Source organism: Dipodomys ordii, unplaced genomic scaffold (genome assembly GCF_000151885.1).
Source record: "Dipodomys ordii isolate 6190 unplaced genomic scaffold, Dord_2.0 Scaffold2, whole genome shotgun sequence".
Classification (NCBI taxonomy): domain Eukaryota; kingdom Metazoa; phylum Chordata; class Mammalia; order Rodentia; family Heteromyidae; genus Dipodomys; species Dipodomys ordii.
Window position 1 is genome coordinate 267,530 of NW_012267218.1, and position 18,695 is coordinate 286,224.

The following is an 18,695-nucleotide window of genomic DNA, read 5'->3' on the forward strand; positions in this document are numbered from 1 at the left end:
GCCTCCCCGTCCCCACCCCTCCTGGCCCCGCGCGGCCAGGCCTGAGGCCCCGAGGAAGGACAGCAGAGGCCGGCGGAGTGCCCTCGGTTTATTAGTGTCGCGTCAGCACCGTAAAGTCGTCCACAGGGCCGCGGCCGACCAGCGTCTGCTTGGAAAAGCTATTTACACGAGTCCCGCTCCCACGGAAGCCGGACGGGACTGACAACACACACACCCTGGAGGCCGCCGGCGCGGGCCGGCTCCGGGAGGAAGCGGCGGACGTTCTCGGGAGGACGGAGGACGGAGGCTGGAGGCGGTCGGGTCTTCCAGGGTGGACGACAGTGGAAGGGGTGACCCCTGCAGGGAGGTGCGGCTGGCCCGCCCAGTGGGGACGGCGCCCGAGGGAAGGCGCGTGTCCGCGGCACCGTGCGCTGGAGTCTGCCCACACCACGGAGCCAGCAGGCCAGGCCAGAGGAGCCGGCGAGGCCCACTGCCCCGTGGCTGGGCAGTGCTGAGCCTTTAGGACAGGGGCGACCTCAGGGCTGAGGCCCGAGGGCACGCACACCTCACGCACTCCCCACGGTCCCCAGCTGCTACACTGGCCATCAGATGGCTTTGGCTTCCAGTTGTCCTTCTAGGGGGACAAAGTGCTTTTCCACAAATCCTCAAAATAGCTCCATGAGGTAGGCAGGGGAAACGTGACCATCCCTCTTTAAAAACTGATGGGGAAACTGAGGCACAGAGGGGTGACTGTAGCCCAGGTGTCTTGACAGCACCACCCCCAGGCACAGGGCATGCTGTGACGGTGGCTACGTGATGTTCAATTGCTAGGCTGTGCGGGCAAAGCCCAGGGCCAGCTGCTGGACAGAGGTTCTGCCCGTGCCCTCCCCTTGTGTGTACAAGGCCAGTGAGATGTGTGTGCAGGAGGGAAGTCTCCAGGAAAGGGGCTGCTGGTAGCCAGGAACTGAGCTAGCTCCCTGTTGTCTTGACTCTAGAGAGCCATGTCAGATCCTTCTTACCAAGGCCCACGTTTTATAGCGGCCAGATCGGATCAGATCAGCCCTGCCCCCACCCCCGTCCCCCATTCCTCAGTGCAGTTCAGCAGTGTCCTTCATCTGGCATTCTGTTCAGGCCACCCAGGGATCTAGAGCCAACCCAAGATTCCAGCCCCAGCCCCAGGGTCCTCACTCTGGAAAAACAAGCCCTATCTATTCATCTACCTGGGAGGAGGGGAGCAGGCATTAATGCAGGTAGATCTCAGTTAAGAAAAACAGGCCACCTCGCACCTCAGAAAGCGGGGACTCCTTTGTGACTTGGCTTGGCCTGCATTTGGCAGTCTGAGCATAGCCTCGTGCAGCTCTTGATCTTAGGACACTGGCTCAGAACTTCCCTGTGGGGTACACCGGAGTCCCTGGGAGGGTTACTGCCACCAAGGGAATGGAAGCCAGGTGGGGACTCCAGGGTGTGGGCCTTGCTGGGAGAAGGATGGGTCTCGATGCAGCTCAGCATACCCTTTCTGGCAGAAGGCAGGGCTGCTACCCAGGAGGAAGCCCAGGGCAGGCGTGTGGCTTGCTCCCAGAGGCTTGGCCTGGAGGGGTCTCGGCTCCGTGTCCTGCCTGGCTTCCGCACTCAGGCCAGCCTGCTCTAGCTCTCATTGGCCATCTTGTTGCTGTAGGCACCATATACATATTTGGCTCTCTGTATCTCAGTTCACCATGTGGCCAGTTCTGGGTGCTCTTGTCTAGCAGGCGGGGTAGGGGGTGGGAGGGCACAGCAGATGGGACTTCAGGGAGACCCCAGCTTTCACTTCCTGTTTTCCAGTCCAGACTCGAGGACATTTGCAGGGACTACACAGGGCTGTGCAGATGAGTCTGGGGCAGCAAGATAAACAGAAGACTAGCAGTGCCTTAGCAACCAGAGCAGAGAGCAAGGCGGGGGGTGGGGGTGGGTTCCACTGGCTCAGCCCAGCCTCGAGGGGACTTCATGAGAGCAACATGTTTGGCAGCTACGTCGGTAGTTATATGTCTTTGAGAGCATTAGAAAGATCTACTGTAAAACTTCCACCGTAAGGCTGGACGGAGCCAGGGTGGGAGTGGGGTATCATCCCACACAAGGGGCAGAACATGTCCATGGTCTTCAGCCTCCGGTCACCAAGCTCCACAGCCTGTGCCTACCAAGGGCTCCCCGAGGAAGTAGCATCCTTGCTTCCAGGTACGACAGGATTCAAAGGCAAGAACCCTCCTTCTTGCAGGCTCTAGGGGCTCCTGAGACCAGATGCACTTCCCTCAGCTCTCCAGCCTCTCACTCAGCCAGACTTTCAGGTTATTAAGCAGAGCAGTTACTAGGCACCCATCAGAGAGCTACCTGTCCCTCAGTTTCCAGGCTCTGAGCACATTCATACTTAAGACTGTTTCTTTGTGTTTTAAGGGTCTGTCTCTGTAGTAAACAAGTGTTAACAGAAATGCAGCTGCCCCTCCAACAATGGCCACCAAGGGCAGGACAATTTCCTCCACTGTCCTGTGCTGGCCCCTCCATGGGTGGAGCTAGAAGGTGGCTTTGGAGTGTCCGAAGATGCAGATGGGGAAGTGCTTCACATGTGAGGACCACTGGGCAGCCAGCTGGAAGAACTTGACATCGCTGCATTCCACGCCATCGATGAGGACTGTGGAAGAGGGCTGCCTGATCACCTGCCCACCCAGTGCTTCCCGAGGACCCACCCAGGAAGGAAGCCCCACTCACAAGCCTTTTCTTCCCTCTGCCCTCCCAGACGCAGGCCATCACAGGCTGGTCTCCCAGGGTAGCACACAAGAATGTATAAGCCTGGCCTGCACATCATCCACATTACATCCTTCTCAGGTGTGAGACATGGCAGGCCCCATTAAAAATGCCTCCACTTAGATGTCCAAATGCCAATCGATGGCTCATACCTCTAACCCAGCTACTCAAGAGGCTGAGATCTGAGAATCTTGATGCAAAGCCAGCCTAGGCAGGAACATCTGTGAGACTCTTATCTCGAATTAACTAACAAAAAAGCTGGAAGTGGAGCTGTGGCTCAAAAAAGCTCAGGCCCTAGGACCAGCACCAAAACAACAATAATCACTTGGAAATCACCATGGGAAGACCAGGGTGACCAAATGCTGCACCTTGGGACCTGGACTAACAAAGCTAAACCCTGAGCTCTGTACTCTGCACACCCTTCATGGGACACTTTGAAATATACATGTCCATCTTAAAAACTCAAAGGAGACTGCAGTGTGGCTCAAGTGATAGGGCAAGTCAGACAAGCACAAGGCTGATTCCTAACCCTAGTATCAGCCAAAAAAATAAACAGAATAAACAAACTCAGGACTAAAAAGTTACTTGACTTTGAAAAGCTGCTAGATGCATGCAAGAGCCTAATCGGAATGTGTTCTGAGCATGAATTATACAACATGCCCTTCACAGCAAAACAGAACTGATTGCTCTTCTGGTTCTGAAAAGCCATCTCGATCCATTCCACCCCTGGTTTGCATAGAACCAGGTGGGACTCTGGGTCACAGACTGTCCCTGGGCACACCACAGCCCCTACCCCGCCACCGAGCTCACCCCGCAGCATGTTCTGCTGGTGCTTGGCTGTGCAGATCAGGCGGCTGATGCCCTCGATGCACTGGCTTTTGGACTCCACATCCCTGTCCTTCGTTTTCTTAGGCAAAAACATCACTGGGAGGAAAAGGGTCGTGCTATGGTCCCGCTGCTGCTTCAGGGCCAGGCTAAGCTGGAGCCCCATAGTAAGCAGGGTAGGAAGGCAACAGTTGGAGGGAAGAGGACTCAGCTGGCCCAGCCCTCAGCCCCCAGCTCACCAGGGGTGGCAGCTTCTTGCTGTGGCCACAGACAGCACCTTTCTGTCTGCCCAGAGGCTCTCCACTTGGGGGCCAGAAGCCGCTCAGACCCTCCAGGCTTAGGGGCTGCTGCTCTCTGAGCACATCTGACCAGCCCCCCTTTGAGGTCAGCCATAGGCAAGTTTATTGGGAACTTGCTGGGGATGGCACTCCCGACCCCAGCCTTGACCACGGCTGCCCCTCTCCCACCGTCTACCCTGCTCAGCACTCCCCCCACCTCACCCTTCTTGTTCTTCTCCTTGGTGACCACAGTCATGGACATGGTGGGGGTGGTCGCAGCCTCACCGCTGCTGGGCAGCCTGCTGACCTGGAGGGACCGGAAAGTGCACTTGAGCGTGTTTTTGGTGGTGGGCAGGTCCTTCTTCTCGGCATCTCTCTTCCTGTCTGTGGGTTGGGTTGCTGTCCAGTAGTCCACCTGTAGCCCCATGAGCTCAGCGCCGACACCCTGGCTGTGAAAGGCAGAGGAGAGAGCTTGCACCGTGTGACCGAGTGTCACGTCTCACCCCAGGCAGAAGTGTGGGCGGCAGCTGCTCCCCCAACCTGGGGAAAATGAAGTGTAAGGTGCCCTTGGCACCATCTCCTCTGTGCCTCAGCCCCAGCACAGGTGCAGTGCTCAGACAGCCTGCCCAGCTGCTTTCCAGGGGTAGTGTGAGCTGCCGGCTGAGAAAGCCTCACCTGGGCCTCAAGGCCTGTACGGCATGAAGGACAAATGCTACCAGTGTGATTTGCTGTTTGAGTAGCTCTTGAGACCCAGGTGGCCTGGTGGGACTGGGGCTGAAGAGCCTATCTCCTACACCTCCTCTCTCAGGTCTCCACCCCTCCTTTGTCCCCTCTGGTACTGAACTCAGGGCCTTACACTTGCTAGCCAGGCACCATACACTGAGGCCATGCTTTCAGCCCTTTTCATATGAACACAAAGAGGAGGGTCTTGCTTTATGCCTGGGCTGACATGCACTGATTCTTATAGCCAATTCTCCTCCGTGTGGTTGTGCAGAGGTGTGTCCCCACGGCTGGGCATCATGTGCCTCCACCGTGGCAGGGAACTAGCCACTGGCTGAGAGAGACCCATGCAAACTGTTATGACCAGGCTGACCATACACTGCGTTCCCTTAGCTTATCTCTCTCAAGTAGCTAGGGTTACAGAACTGAGCCATGGTACCTGGCTTTGCCTCCTCTTTTGACGGCTAGCCTGCCCTGTGCAAAACCATGTCAGATTCCATGAGATTGCATGTTCATTCATGTGGCAGCTTCTTTCCTGAGTCCTCAGTGGAGACCCTAGGCCTACCCAACTCAGTAGCAGCAGGGCCAACCTTCAGTCCCTTACAGCACCTCAGCCTGTGCCCACCCACAGCACCCTCAGTCCATGTCCACCACAAGGCCCTCCGTTCATGCCCACCCACAGTGCCCTCAGCCTATGCCCACCCATGGGGCTCTGACAGGTGAGGCACATGGAGAATGGGTCTCCCACAATTAGACAAGAGTCCTGCTTCTTACCTGGGGGAGGACAGGCCTCCGCTCACTGATGGGGAAGAAGGGGGGGTGGGCGAGGCCTCCTTGGCTGCGGGAGATGTGGATGTGGACGGTGGGGTGGAGGAGAGCACGCTGGAGCCCGAGGGGGCCGCGTCATCGGAGTCACCTTTGAGGAGGAGTCACGGGCAGTGGTGAGCCCCTGTGCTGCTCTGGCTGCAGGGAGGGGCCTCTACAGCCCCCTGGGTTAGGGGAAGTGGGCAGACAGGCAGGTGGAGTGGCAGAATGGCTGGTGTGGGAGGCAGGAAATTTTTTTCCCCTTGGCCAGGACTGCTCCTCAGCCTGCTTTGGCCTGAGGCTTCATGGGGCTGGTCACAGGTCCCCAGGACCAGGAGAACACTCTCTCTGGAACCAGTGCATCACCAGGGTGCTGGCACTGTGTGCTGAGGGCTACTCACACAGGCCTCCAAAGGGATCGGTTACCTGATGTGGCTGACGATGGTTCCACAATTCCAACCTTTACAACCTGGAACGTGACAGACACTGGCTGGAGGCAGCTGCATGCATGCATGCATGTGGTCCTCCTGAGCTGCCTTCTGGACCCCCACCTAGGAGCTCTGGGCAGTGGACTCCAGGCTGGCTGGCGCTGCCCAGCCTTTGTACCCATTGGAAGTACCAGGTCTGAGTCACTTCCATCCATGGGGCAGAGCTCAGCTCCGGGCAGGAGCAAAGCCTGTGCCAGTATGACTGCTCAGGTCCAGTCAACTAGCAAGATCAGGATGCTTGCCTGAGGGCTGCTGCTGTACAGGCAGAGGCTGCTTGAGCCCTGTGAGCACATGGGAACAGTGCCTTAGTTTTGTACTGTCCAACGTGGTGCCATGACCCACGATAGAATGAATTATAATGCTCAATTCAGGGCCCTGACTGCACAGTGACAAGTCGCCAACAGGGCACTCCCGTCACTCTCAATGACACCTAGCCTGGGGTGCTCTCCAGGTCCTGTCCCTCCCAGGAGGACGGCCATCATTGAGGGTCACTGGTGGCCACACTACACATAGGTCTCTGCTACAGACGAAACAGTGCTGGGAAATAACACTGCTGGGAGGGAGGCCCCAGTACTGGCAGGGAGAGACAGAAACCTTGGGACTGACAACTACAGCCCAGCCTGAGCAATGAGGTGAGATGTCCTATCTTCTTGTCTGGAAGACAGGGTGGGCCTCCCTTCCTAGACACTGGGCCATCAGTGTCCACAGGCCTCAGCTTTCATGTGTCCACTGATAGGGCCAACACCCCTCCACCCCCTGACCTGCAGGAAGTAAGGGGCTTTAATGGGAACGACCTGGGCAGTCCTCGGCTGGCCAGCATGGTGGGGACGGCTTGGAAAAGTACTCTTGTGAAGGCATGTTGGCAGGCCTGTGCCCCACGGGTGAAGCTGGTAATACTCACCCCAACAAAGGGAATGAATCTCTGGGACGACTCTTCATCAGGGCTGAGAATAAGAAAAACACAGTTATACTCCCCTAGGCACAGCCCGGCTGTGTGCTGTCTTGGTCTGCCTGTCTCCAGTCCCAGCCCACCCTGTGCGCTGGCACTTGGATCTCTCTCTTTTTTTTTTTTTTTGGTTGGTTGTTGGGCTTGAACTCTGGGCCTGGACGCTGTCCCTGTGCTCTTCAGCTCAAGGCAAGCGCTCTACCTCTTGAGACACAGCGCCACTTCTTTGGAGATCAGAGTCTCATGGACTTTTCTGTCCAGGCTGGCTTTGAACCATGATCCTCAGATCTCAGCCTCCTCAGTAGCTAGGATTACAGGCGTGAGCCACCAGCGCCCAGCTTTGGATCTCTTCTGACATGTTAACATGTAGGAAGGGTAAGGGGTGCTGTGCCCATGGTGTGAATTAGGCACCGGGATGAAGAGATATAAACGGTCTGGCAGCTGGGGAGGAAGGCCAGAGCACTCAAGGTGGGGGAGGGGCCAGCACACAGGCGCCTGCCTGCCGCCAGCCTCACCACTCCAGTTCCCGCTCTGCCCAGAGCCGTACATGCCTTACGTGTTCCAGACCCAGAGATAGGAGGTGGCTAGCCCAAAGCTAGAACAATTTCCTCCTGACAGTCACCGGGTGAGGCTGCACATTGAGCTGTGAAGTTGGAGGACACACTAGGTCCTAACAGCTAGTCCTGTGCCAGCTTTGAGGTGGGGTCTCGGTGAGCTGATCAAGCTCGGGGCTGGAGACCATATTGAGTAGAGTTGGCTCTGTGCAGCATCGGCAAAACCACAGCCCTCCACTGCTAAGATGCCGTGTTCAGGAAGGAACCAAGGAGGAAAAAACCTATTTGTCTTCCTTCCCCTGTGTGTCGCCCAGCCAAGGTGGCTATTTTATCTCTACAGAGGCTGCAGACTGGACCAGTCCAGTCCCCCGACAGTCTCAGAGTGAGTTCAGTAGGGAGCAGATGACTGCATTGGCAGCTAGAGAGCATGTCCTTCTGAGCACGGTATCTTGATGGTGTGCAGGGCAGGGCTCGTCTCCTCCACTCCGTCCGTCCCTGCCCACCTCGCCTCGGGCTCCTGGGTTTGCATCTGGAGGTGCCCCTTCACCCAGACGTCAGTAATGCGGAGTCCTCTCTAGGCACCTTTGCTGACTCTTTCTCCACTTTTATTTCCTCAGGCTGGACTCTGATGCCAATGTAGCTCTCGCACATGGAGATAATGCCCCTGGTGGCGAGGAGTGGCAGAATGCTGGGGGTGGGCCAGGGAAGAGCTTCTCTTGGGATTCCAGGGAACTGCCCAGACAGGGGAAGTACACTCACGTACAGCCCCGTGCGGATATTGCCTAGCACTTGATCTCCTAGGTCTTTGCAGGGAGCAGGACTGCGGAGGCCTCTGGCCAGTCTGCCACTGGCCCTTGGCACTGGCTTCCAAGAGCAGCACCTGATTCCCCAGACCCAGGGGGAGGGGTAGTAGGAGCTTGTGTCTAGAACATCTCACACAAATGTGCCCAGGAGCCCGTGCCTGGGTGGGTACTGCCAATGGTAGAGGGCCTCTTTGCCTGATACTCACCCACAGCAGGCCCCCCCATCTCCCCAAAGGTAGCTTGGGAGGACATACCTGCAGAGTCTCCCTTCCCCCGGAAGATGACCCAATTCTTAGCCTTCCTTTCCTTTCTAAGGCAGTGTTTCCAGAGAACCCCCGGCCCCCAATCCACTTCAAAGAACAAACCCAACTCCTAGGCCTGTCATGGCTCTGGCATCCAGAGGCCTCTGGGCCTCATGTGTCACTGGCTCTGCACATAGCCATTGCAATGAGAGACCAAGGTGGGCGTCCACATGTGAGCTGCCACCTGTGTGCTTTGGCAGATGTTTGGAAATCTCAGCAACATCGCGTTCTTCTGGGCCAGGAAGTCACAGAGGGAGGCTGGGTGGAGCTGCTGGTCCCAGTGCTTGAGGAGGTGCCAACCCTCCAGGGCCTCAGGACTATGGCAGAGTGGTATCTTGTCCATGCTCCATGAGCCGCTTAGCGGCAGAGCATGGTTGATAAGCCCACACATGGCCGAGATGCCACAACACAGATAAGCTGCCAGAACTTAAAGCCAAGCTGCACCCTGGGCCATGCAGGCAACATCAGCACAGGCGTGACAGCGTGACACCCACTTGCCACCAAGACTCAAGCCTGACACAGAGGGCAGCCAGCGCCCACAGCACACAAGCACTTCTTCAGGAACTCCGCAGTCAGCAGAGTAAGAGCCACACCCACACCCGCCAGCTAGCCCTCTGCAAAGGAGAGATGGGCAGGCAGGAGTTAGCTGGAGAGCTGGTCATCTGCAGAGCTCTCACAGAACTGGGCTGGAGAAGAGCCAGGCCGGGCTCTGAGGCCTCACTGGTACCCTGCAGTGCCAGGTGGCGTAGCCAGTGCCAGTGTCACCACCAGACCGCAGGCAGGGCAGAAGGCACAAGGAGCTAGAGGGGTCCTCAAGTCTTATTTTGCTGACGGAAGTACACCTGTGGGGGAGCATGCTGGAGAGGAAGGCATGATGGCTGGGCTGGTCTTTCTCCAACTTGAGGGCTTGTTTAGCAGACTGGTGCTAGCTACCATGTCCCAGTGGCCTGAAGCTCCAGCAGGGAGGACTCCCGGACCCATCAACTGTCCCGGGAGCAGGGGCTTCTCAAAGGAGTAGATACCAAGACAGATGACCAAGACAGAAGGCAGGACTGCACCCCAAGGAAAAGGACGAGTGCTGAGGGAGCCTGAGACATCTCAGCCTGACTAGTCCAAGTTTCAAGAGACGAAGTGCTCTTTGGGGCTGAAGTACTTTATGTTTGGGGATCCTAGGGGTCTGGCTGCCTCCCTGGGAACCTATGAAGGCAGGGAGTGCCCTTCCTGTGCCTCTGCAGAGCACATCAACGGAGGCGCGGGCCAGGGGGCCAGTTCCCTGGTGCCCCTCCATGTTCCCCAGGAGGACTGGCACTGCTATCTCCGGGCGGAGGCCAGGCATGGGGAGCAGAGCCCTGGGCGAGGTGTGTGAGTTCAGCCTCAATGGCTGTGACTCCAGCCCAGAGTCTCATAGGCTCTGCACCCCCTGCCCCACTTTGTACGGACTGTGGGTCCCCTACGGGCTCACTGGGCAACAGGGCCAAGGAAGGGGGTCCAGACCCCGAGGGGCACCTTCCTCACTCCCTGGGTATCGGGGAGGGGGGGGACTTGGGTGGTCACTCTGCTAAACAAGCCCTAAAGACCAGCCTGGGGACAGACACAGGTGCAGGCCAGAGAGCTGTACCTCAGGGTAAAGTCAAAGTGAAAGTGCTTTTTCCTTTTCAGAAAGCCACCAAAAGAGAAAACAGATGTGTTACGATGTTCTTGGGAGCTGCGGAAAGCCCCCCCCCCAGCCCCACTGGAGGGGCCCCACCCCTGCTCTGGGGCAGAAGCTGAAGGTGAGCCCTGTGTGGGGACGGCGGCGTTGACATCCCCTGTGCCTCACAGACCTGCCGCCTGCCCTCTGACCTGGGGAAAGGGCTAGGCGTTGTGTAGGTGTTAGGAGGGAGCAGCCTCCCTAGAAGGGCAGTGACATGGCCTTTGCCTTTACCCCCCCACCCCCCACACACCGCCACACAGGTCAACAGGTCTGATCCAAGAGGGGAACGCTCAGTTCCCTAAGACCACAGGTTGGCCCCTGCTTGTGCCAATGGTAGGGCTCTTGCTCAGGGCTACTCAGCTCCTTAGGATGAAGGACCCAGGCCCATGCCAATAGCCCCTGGTCAGGGCAGGCCTCCACCTATGGTTTCTGAACACTGTGGCCAAGGCCACGATCCTGTGAGAGGCCAGAGGGTTAACCAGCCGCCACTAGCTGCATCAGAAAAACTTCACTATATACAAAACTAGGGGCTCTGAAAACCCAAGCTGCTATTCTGCTAGGACTTGGAGTTAGCAGAGCCTCTGTGGACCAGGCCCTCCGAGCTTGAAAGCTTCTTTCCACCCTCACCCTACACACCAACCCCCCAGACAATGCAGCCCATGGCCAGGGGAGAGGCTGCAGCAGGGCGGCAGTGGCCAGGGTCCACCTTGTTACCTCTTCTGCCTGTAGGTCAGCATGGCCTCGGCGATGGGCAGCTGGTGGGCGCAGTTGGCGCCCGCGATGTACTGGGTGATGCGTGACACGATGTCTGGCGTGTCCTGTACTGCAGGAGGAAGTGGCCTGGTGAGGTCTAGGCTGTTCTGGGCCCACGAGCCAGCCCACAGGTGAGGGGTAAGGCTTCTCTCTAAATCCCGAAGGCCTGCCCACCCCTCCAGAAACATCCTACTTGGCAGGAGGGCTGCGGATCAGGCTGCGAGAGGGCAGCTCCGAGAGGCCCACAGAAGTCTCCAGGGGAAGGGGGCCGCACACCGCAGCCAACACTTTCCTCCCCAACACTGGCACCATGCTGGATCTCACCAGTGCTCTGGGTTTCCAGCTTGTTAAACAGGTCTCTCCAGGCCAGGTCCTGAAAGAAGTTGTTGTAGCGGTAGTCCACGGAGCCCAGGTACCTGGCCACAGGGTGGGAACCTGTGAGCCAAGAGCAGAGCAGTCACCACACAGATCCCAGACAACTCCACTGTCCCGAGCGCCTCTGGGGTGGCCTTCCGTGGCCCACTGACGCAGCTTCCCTCACTCGGGAAGGTCCAAGTCAGTCATCGCTCTAGATCTTGTCAAAAAAATCAAGATTTGTTTCCTCGTAAGATAAAGTACATAAATGAAAAAAATTATTGGAGCTACCAAGAACTCAAGCAACCTAAAAGGCCTGTTGTTTCCATTTTTGACCACAGAACCAAAACTGGCATGGATCATGGTGGCTGACTGGGTGACAGCTTTGTCTTCTCTCCCAAACCACTTTTAGGTTTTTTCTTTCTCTTTTCCTTTTTTTTTTGCTAGTCCTGGGGCTTGAACTCTGGACCTGGGTGCTATCCCTGAGCCCCTTGATGCTCAAGGCTAGTGCTCTACCACTTGAGGCACAGAGCCGCCTCTGGCTTTTTCTGAGTAGTGTATTGGAGATAAGAGTCTTACAGACTTTTCTACCCAGGCTGGCTTTGAACCATGTTCCCCAGATGTCAGCCTCCTGAGCAGCTAGGATTATAGGTGTGAGCCACAGGCAGCCAGTCTCGCTTTTTCTTTTTCTTTGTATTTTTCAGGGGACTATGCAGCCTAGGCTGGCCTTGAACTTGCGACCATCCTGCCTCTACCTCCTCTGTGCTGGGACTGTACTCAGCTTACATCACTTTAAATAGTTACCAAAGGGCTGGGAAGGTGGCTCAGTGGTAGAGTGTTTGCCTTGCATGCCTGAGGCCCTGGGTTCGATTCCTCAGCACCACATAAGCAGAAAAAGAAAAAAGCTGGAAGTGGCACTGTGGCTCAAGTGGTAGAGTGCTAGCCTTGAGCTGAAGAGCTGAGGGACAGCACCCAGGCCCAGAGTTCAAGTCCTACAACCAGACCCCCCCCCCACAAAAAAAAGTTACCAAAGCATAAACCACATCTGCCTCCCCAGGAGAAACCGAGTCATGCAGCGGTGCTGGCACCCCTGCCCGCACGGCCGTGGCATTCACCCAGGGGGATGATGAGGAAGCGCATGTAGCCGAGCCAGTCCGGCGTCTTGTGGGACAGCTGCTCCACGAAGAGCCGCAGGATGGCGCTGAGGTAGTGCTGGGCTCCCGCCACGGCGATCTTCACTGGAGTGGGGGGCTGGGAATTGCAGTTGCAGCTGCAACCCCGAGGAAGGGGGGGTGAAAAGGGACAGGACTCAGGGGAACTGTCCCGGGCCCAGGACCACCCAGCTGAACCCCAGGGAAGGCGTGCCCTCAGACGCACTGTTCCCACCCCGTGCAACTACCAAACCCAGATGTCTTGCCACACAAGCCCCGGGCTTCGATGGTGTCTGCCTGGATGGACCCGGGCTGGGGGACAGGAGGTGTGGCCTCTGAAGATGTCTAGGTGGCCACTTGAGACTGCTTCTCCCCTTGTCACGCTTCCCGAGTGCCAGGACACCCACTGGGAATCTGAGTGGAACCTGGTGCAGGAGGCTTGGTGCCTGGCACCCCCAGCGCACCCCCAGCTCAGAGCCTCCACAAGCATGGGCAAGAACGTGAGGGAGGGCCCGCAGACTCACTATCTCTGGATGCGCGAGACAATGGTGCTAAAGGCCGCCTGGACATCTGCGGGGGAGCATGTGCACACCACGGGGAGCGTGTGCCTCTGGAGGACATCTGAGAGGAACTGGAGGGGCAGGCAGGACAGCGGCCTCAGCACAGCGCCTGCCCACCCCCTTTAGCCCCCAGATCAGGCTCCGACTTCAGAGAAATCCACAAAGGCCCCGGCAATCCTGACCGTCACCAGCCCACTCCCTCCTCAGCCACACCACTCTGACTCTCAGTCCACCCAGAGGGTGGGCCACAGAGCTGCCCTCCTACCTGCCCCTGCCAGTCAGAGGTGTTGACCAGAATGATGTTCTCTGGAAGCTGGTCGTCCGAGATGAGGACATGGTTCAGCTGGTCATACACCGTCTTCCTGGGGATCTGGAGACACAGAGGCCGTCCATAACCAGGGGACTCAGGAGCCAACACCTCCCCACCCTGCCACCTCAGGACTTCCTGCCCCCAGAGCTACAAGGCTTCAGTGCAGCCCTGGGCTGAGGTAGCCGCACTCCTGGACAGACTTGAATGGCTAATATGCACCCCAGGGCTGAGAGCTTCCGGGCAAGAGGACCCATGATTAGTGCCCTTGTCTACAGAGGGCCCCTGGGCCAGAAGACCCTCCAAGCTCACCAAGTACCCATCGTCTCCAGAATCACTCCAGGCTGCTCTGCACCCTCCCTGCTCTGTGCACACACCTGCGATGTCCCCACACACGCTCCCTGTGCTGTGCACACACCTGTGATGTTCCCACACACCCTCCCTGCTCTGTGCACACACCTGCGATGTCCCCACACACGCTCCCTGCTCTGTGCACACACGCTCCCTGCTCTGTGCACACACGCTCCCTGCTCTGTGCACACACCTGTGATGTTCCCACACACGCTCCCTGCTCTGTGCACACACGCTCCCTGCTCTGTGCACACACCTGCGATGTCCCCACACACCCTCCCTGTGCTGTGCACACACCTGCGATGTCCCCACACACGCTCCCTGTGCTGTGCACACACGTTCCCTGTGCTGGGCACACACCTGCGATGTCCCCACACACATTCCCTGTGCTGTGCACACACCTGTGATGTCCCCACACACGCTCCCTGCTCTGTGCACACACCTGCGATGTCCCCACACATGCTCCCTGCTCTGTGCACACACGCTCCCTGTGCTGTGCACACACCTGTGATGTCCCCACACATGCTCCCTGCTCTGTGCACACACCTGTGATGTCCCCACACATGCTCCCTGCACACACCTGTGATGTCCCCACACACGCTCCCTGCTCTGTGCACACACCTGCGATGTCCCCACACATGCTCCCTGCTCTATGCACACACGCTCCCTGTGCTGGGCACACACGCTCCCTGTGCTTTGTACACACCCTCCCTGCTCTGAGCACACACCTGCACCGTCCCTACACACCCTCCCTGTGCTGGGCACACACCTGCAGCTGGCTCCGTGTGTCTGGGCAGCGCTCGTTGTCCAGACTATTTGCTCGCTCGTTCTGTGGCCGGGCAGGCTGCCGCTCCTTCAGGGATGTGCTCCGGCCTCGGCGGCCAGCTGGCTTGACCTCAGGCCTGCTGGGAACCAAGGTAGGCCAAATGGGGCAGTGGAGGTAGAGGGCAGGGAAGGACAATCGCATTGTTACCGATCTGAATAGGGTCTCAGTGCTCAGCTCTTTCTCATGGCTAGGGGAGAGGGGAGGAGGGAGCCCATGCAGGATGTGGACTGTCAAGAGTCACTGCACCAGGGTCTGACCCAGGTCCCTGTGACCCCTGCTGGGAAAATGATGGTGTACAAATTCCTGCTTCAGGAGAGTCCAGAATATCATAGTGATGTGCAATCCAGCCTGTGTATAGAGGGCGGACCTCCAATTTTGAGCTCTTCAAAGGGTCAGAGGCCATAGCATATATTGAGGAAAAAATCCAGGGCTGTAAACTTCCTGTGCACACCGTGCTGGGGTTTGAATTCAGAGCCTTGTACTCTGCCCAGTTTTTTCACTCATAGCTGGTGTTGTAGCACTTGAGCCATGCCTCCAGTCTGACAGTTTGTTGCATAACGTTTTTTTGGTTTTTTTTTTTGTCAGTCATGGGGCTTGAACTCTGGGCCTGGGCACTGTCCCTCCGCTCTTCAGCTCAAGGCTAGCACTCTACCACTTAAGCCACAGCGCCACTTCTGGCTTTTTTTTTTCCAGCTTTTCCACTTGTGCTGCCCAATCACCTGGGCAGTGACACTGGGGGGGGGGGGAATGGGACAGGGGACTGACTGGGGCCACACCTGGTAGAGGGGATGACCAGAGACTCTGTCTTGGTGATCCTCCCACTGGGCGGCAGCCTCTCAGTGAACACATCCAGGGTGGAGGTCTCAGCCTCTGGGCTGTCCTCGGGCGGCACTGCTGGTTCTCGTGGGTCTGATACACCCTGGAAAGAAGGAGGAAGCGGTGTGTGTCTGCCTAGTTAGGAACACACGTGCGCACATGCACTCGAGCACAGAGAGCCTCTCGTGCCTGTGGGGCCACAGGCTTAGAGGAGGGGCATGATTAGGCCTTCTGCATCCCTGGTCCAGTATGTGGCATGGCCACATACTACAGCTTCCAGCTAGGGAACTCAGTTCAGCTGCTGCCAGGAGACCAGGGCCAAACCTGCCTGAGACCTGGCTCTAACACACAGGCACAGTGCCCCAGCATCTCCAAGAATACCATTCATGAGGGCAGCAGGAGCAAACGCTCTAGTGAAGCTGGGTACACAGCAGGCAGAGCCCCCAGACTGACTGGCAGCTTGGCTATCTGCCGTGGGCCCAGGGCAGCCCGAGGACAAGGAGCTCCCAGTGGAGCCACTGTAAATTGGTGGCCCATGCACACAGGCAGGCTGGCATGACCCTGGCAGCACACTTACAGGAGTCACCGTGTCAGAGATGCTGTCACTTGGCTGCTGGCCTCCCGGGGACCGTGTCTTCTCAGGGGCATCTGCCTGGGGAGGGCAACAAGATGGGGACACGGTCATGCTGGAGGGCAGGTGCTGAGGCACTCCTGGCAAGGGTCTGAGGAGGCTGCAGGCTGTAGGCTAAGGGTCATCCCAGAATGACCAGCTGCTGTTGTGCAGGGCACAGCCCAGCTTCACCAAGAATACTCTTACTGGTGTTGGCCTCGCATAGCCCACGTCACTCAGGACGACAGGTAGAGTGAGAAAGACCACGCCCAACCCAAGGACCCGGCTGCTGTGCAGCACAGCCTTACTCACGGGGCTTGGAGGCTCTCTATGGCTCCGGACACTGTGGACGCTCCCGATCTCCGTTTGTGAGCTGGAATGAGACAGGCCTTCGAAGTACGGCCTGGTTCAGGGAGGGGTTATTCTCCAGACTGCCCCCCACAGCACACAGACAGGCAGCTGGTGAGAACCGAGCTAGATCGACAGAAAGTGCTGACACTCGGGGAAGAGCCTGGGGAGCACACCCACCCTCGGGGATCTGGCACGAGAAAGTGGAAATTCGGAGGGAATCCTGACCTGCGCACCAGGTCAGGCAGGCACGTCCACCTGCTGTGAGATCAGCTGCAAAGTGTCTGTTCCTGAAAACCTGTCTGTCATGGCCTTAACCAGGGCCAAGCTGCCAGCAAGACAAGGTGTGAGCGCCAGCCCCACTGCCACAACCCTGCCGTGGGATGCTCGTGTGGTAAGCACAGGGACTCTGCAGGACTTAACCAAGGCACCACTGAGGATCCAGGCGCACCCTGGTGGAGACCATCAAGATCAAAGAGGCCATTCCAGACCAATCAGGCTATCCCAAACAACCCAGAGATCAAGTAGGTCATCTCAGACCCGTCAAGACCAATCAGGTCATCCCAGACCACACAAAGACCATGCAGAAATCAACTCGGCTATCTCAGGTTATCCAGACTAACCAGGTCATTCTAGACCATGCAGACCAGCCAGTCTATCCCAGGCCATCGCAACCAGATCAGATATGGATCAAACATGTCTATCCCCAGCAGGAAATATGAGGGAAAGAGAGAGGAGAGGAGAGGGAGAGATAAAGAGGGAGAGAGAGAGAAGGGGACAGAGAGAAGAGGGAGAGAGGGGAGGAGAATAGAGAGGGAGAGAGAGACACAAGAGACGTAAAAGACATTCAAGCTGGAAAGTTCTGCGTGTGGCAGCTGGCACACCCACCTAGATGTGAGGGTGAGGAGAGCTAAAGACACAGGTGCCACACATGTGCGATCACTCAGAATCACAGTCCCAAGGTACCCAGGCCTCACTTTAGAACATGGGCTGGCCAATGGCATAGAGCCCAGATCCACTGCAAACAGAGAATCCATTCAGGCAGAGAGGAGGGATACGGCGGAAGGGACAGATGCATGTGAGGGGTGCACTGGCTACAGGGGTGTAGCTGCCAGATGGTGAGGATGACATTCCACTGGGCAAGAGCTGCGCTGGGACTCTGTCCTGCTGCTGTAGGAGGTCAAGCTCCACACACGGGAAGAGTCAGTGGCAGGGCCTTCACCTAAGCCTAGCAACACAACAGGCAGAGAACAGGGCTGAGCCATCCAAGAATGAGGACCATAATAGGGTTCTTTTTTTGTTTTGTTTATTTTGTCGGTCGTGGGGCTTGAACTCTGGGCCTGGGCGCTGTCCCTCAGCTCTTCAGCTCAAGACGAGCGCTCTACCACTTGAGCCACAGCGCCACTTCCAGTTCGAAATAGATGTTTTAAGTTGCACATCTGTGGTCCTGTCACAGCAGCCACAGGGCCATGTCATGCCACAAGTAGGCAGCAATAGGAGGCAGGGTTAACGGTACTCTTGCTTCTAATGACTTAGGAAGCCCACCTTTCTTATGTGTGCTTCTGTCTGTTTTAACTTTAAATGCTCAAAAACAACAAACCTCTTTAACCACCGGGGTTTCCCTGACCTCGCAGCCACAACAAAGGCCCAGGCCATACACAGTTACAAGCTGGCGCCACCTTGGCCTGAGATCCAGGTTCCCTGGTCCTGAAAGGGTCTCTAGTAAACATGAGTAGATTGATCTGTTTTCTCCTCCAGACCAGGCTGAGCTGCCTTCTCCCCATTCCCATGAAGGAGGAGTTCTGCTGAGGCTCCCATCTGTGGCCGCAGGTCAAAGTCCCTCCTAAGAAGGGGGCCTTGGGATTCCACTGTCATCCACAGCCCCACACCCCACCTGGCCTCTGGCTTGCCAGAACCTCCTAGCTGAAGCCCTCTTCCTGTCACTCCTTAGGTCCTGCTCTATGTGAGAGCACATGTGGTCAGGTTATGTTTTTACACCTGTCCCACAGAAGATTCCAGATCAGTTCCCTGCCAGGATCAGGAGTCACTTGTCCTTCTGTAGGTCCAGACGCATGCTCCACCCTCTGCTCCTCCCTGCAGTGATCAGGTCGGCCAGGCAGGCACTTGGCCATCCCACAAGGCAACACAGAGGCCCCTCTGCTAGGCTCATCGGATATGAAGGTGCTAAGGACCTGTGGCTCGCAGCTGTAATCCCAGCCACTTGAGAGGCTGAGACCTAAGGATCACGGTTCAAAGCCAGCTCAGGCAGGAAAGTCTGTGACACTCTTCTCTCCAATTAACCATCGGAAAGCCAGAAGTGGAGATGTGGATCAAGTACTAGAGCACCAGCCCACAGTAAAAAAAAAAAAAGCTATGTGACAGTGCCAGGCCTTGAGTCCAAACCCTAATACTGGCACAAAGAAACAAAAATCGGCCCGGCCCGGCCCGGCCC

The 18,695-nt window shown here is 57.3% G+C and overlaps 1 protein-coding gene across 1 annotated transcript in view; it reads right to left on the minus strand.

Annotated features, from left to right (window-relative positions):
- Nucleotides 1–226: 226 nt before the first annotated feature.
- The window catches only part of Pacs2 (phosphofurin acidic cluster sorting protein 2), a 52,277-nt gene continuing 33,808 nt past the window's right edge, over nucleotides 227–18,695 (minus strand). The window contains exons 12-28 of the mRNA XM_013012708.1: nucleotides 17,132–17,261; nucleotides 16,208–16,298; nucleotides 15,863–15,937; nucleotides 15,246–15,388; nucleotides 14,413–14,548; nucleotides 13,251–13,355; nucleotides 12,950–13,056; nucleotides 12,390–12,544; nucleotides 11,245–11,355; nucleotides 10,882–10,990; nucleotides 6,771–6,813; nucleotides 5,808–5,850; nucleotides 5,352–5,493; nucleotides 4,080–4,306; nucleotides 3,819–3,956; nucleotides 3,565–3,678; nucleotides 227–2,641 (exon numbers count right to left, since the gene is read on the minus strand). Of these exons, the coding sequence (XP_012868162.1) occupies nucleotides 2,523–2,641; nucleotides 3,565–3,678; nucleotides 3,819–3,956; nucleotides 4,080–4,306; nucleotides 5,352–5,493; nucleotides 5,808–5,850; nucleotides 6,771–6,813; nucleotides 10,882–10,990; nucleotides 11,245–11,355; nucleotides 12,390–12,544; nucleotides 12,950–13,056; nucleotides 13,251–13,355; nucleotides 14,413–14,548; nucleotides 15,246–15,388; nucleotides 15,863–15,937; nucleotides 16,208–16,298; nucleotides 17,132–17,261 (1,988 nt within the window). The 3' untranslated portion in view covers nucleotides 227–2,522. The remainder of the gene's footprint in view (nucleotides 2,642–3,564; nucleotides 3,679–3,818; nucleotides 3,957–4,079; nucleotides 4,307–5,351; nucleotides 5,494–5,807; nucleotides 5,851–6,770; nucleotides 6,814–10,881; nucleotides 10,991–11,244; nucleotides 11,356–12,389; nucleotides 12,545–12,949; nucleotides 13,057–13,250; nucleotides 13,356–14,412; nucleotides 14,549–15,245; nucleotides 15,389–15,862; nucleotides 15,938–16,207; nucleotides 16,299–17,131; nucleotides 17,262–18,695) is intronic.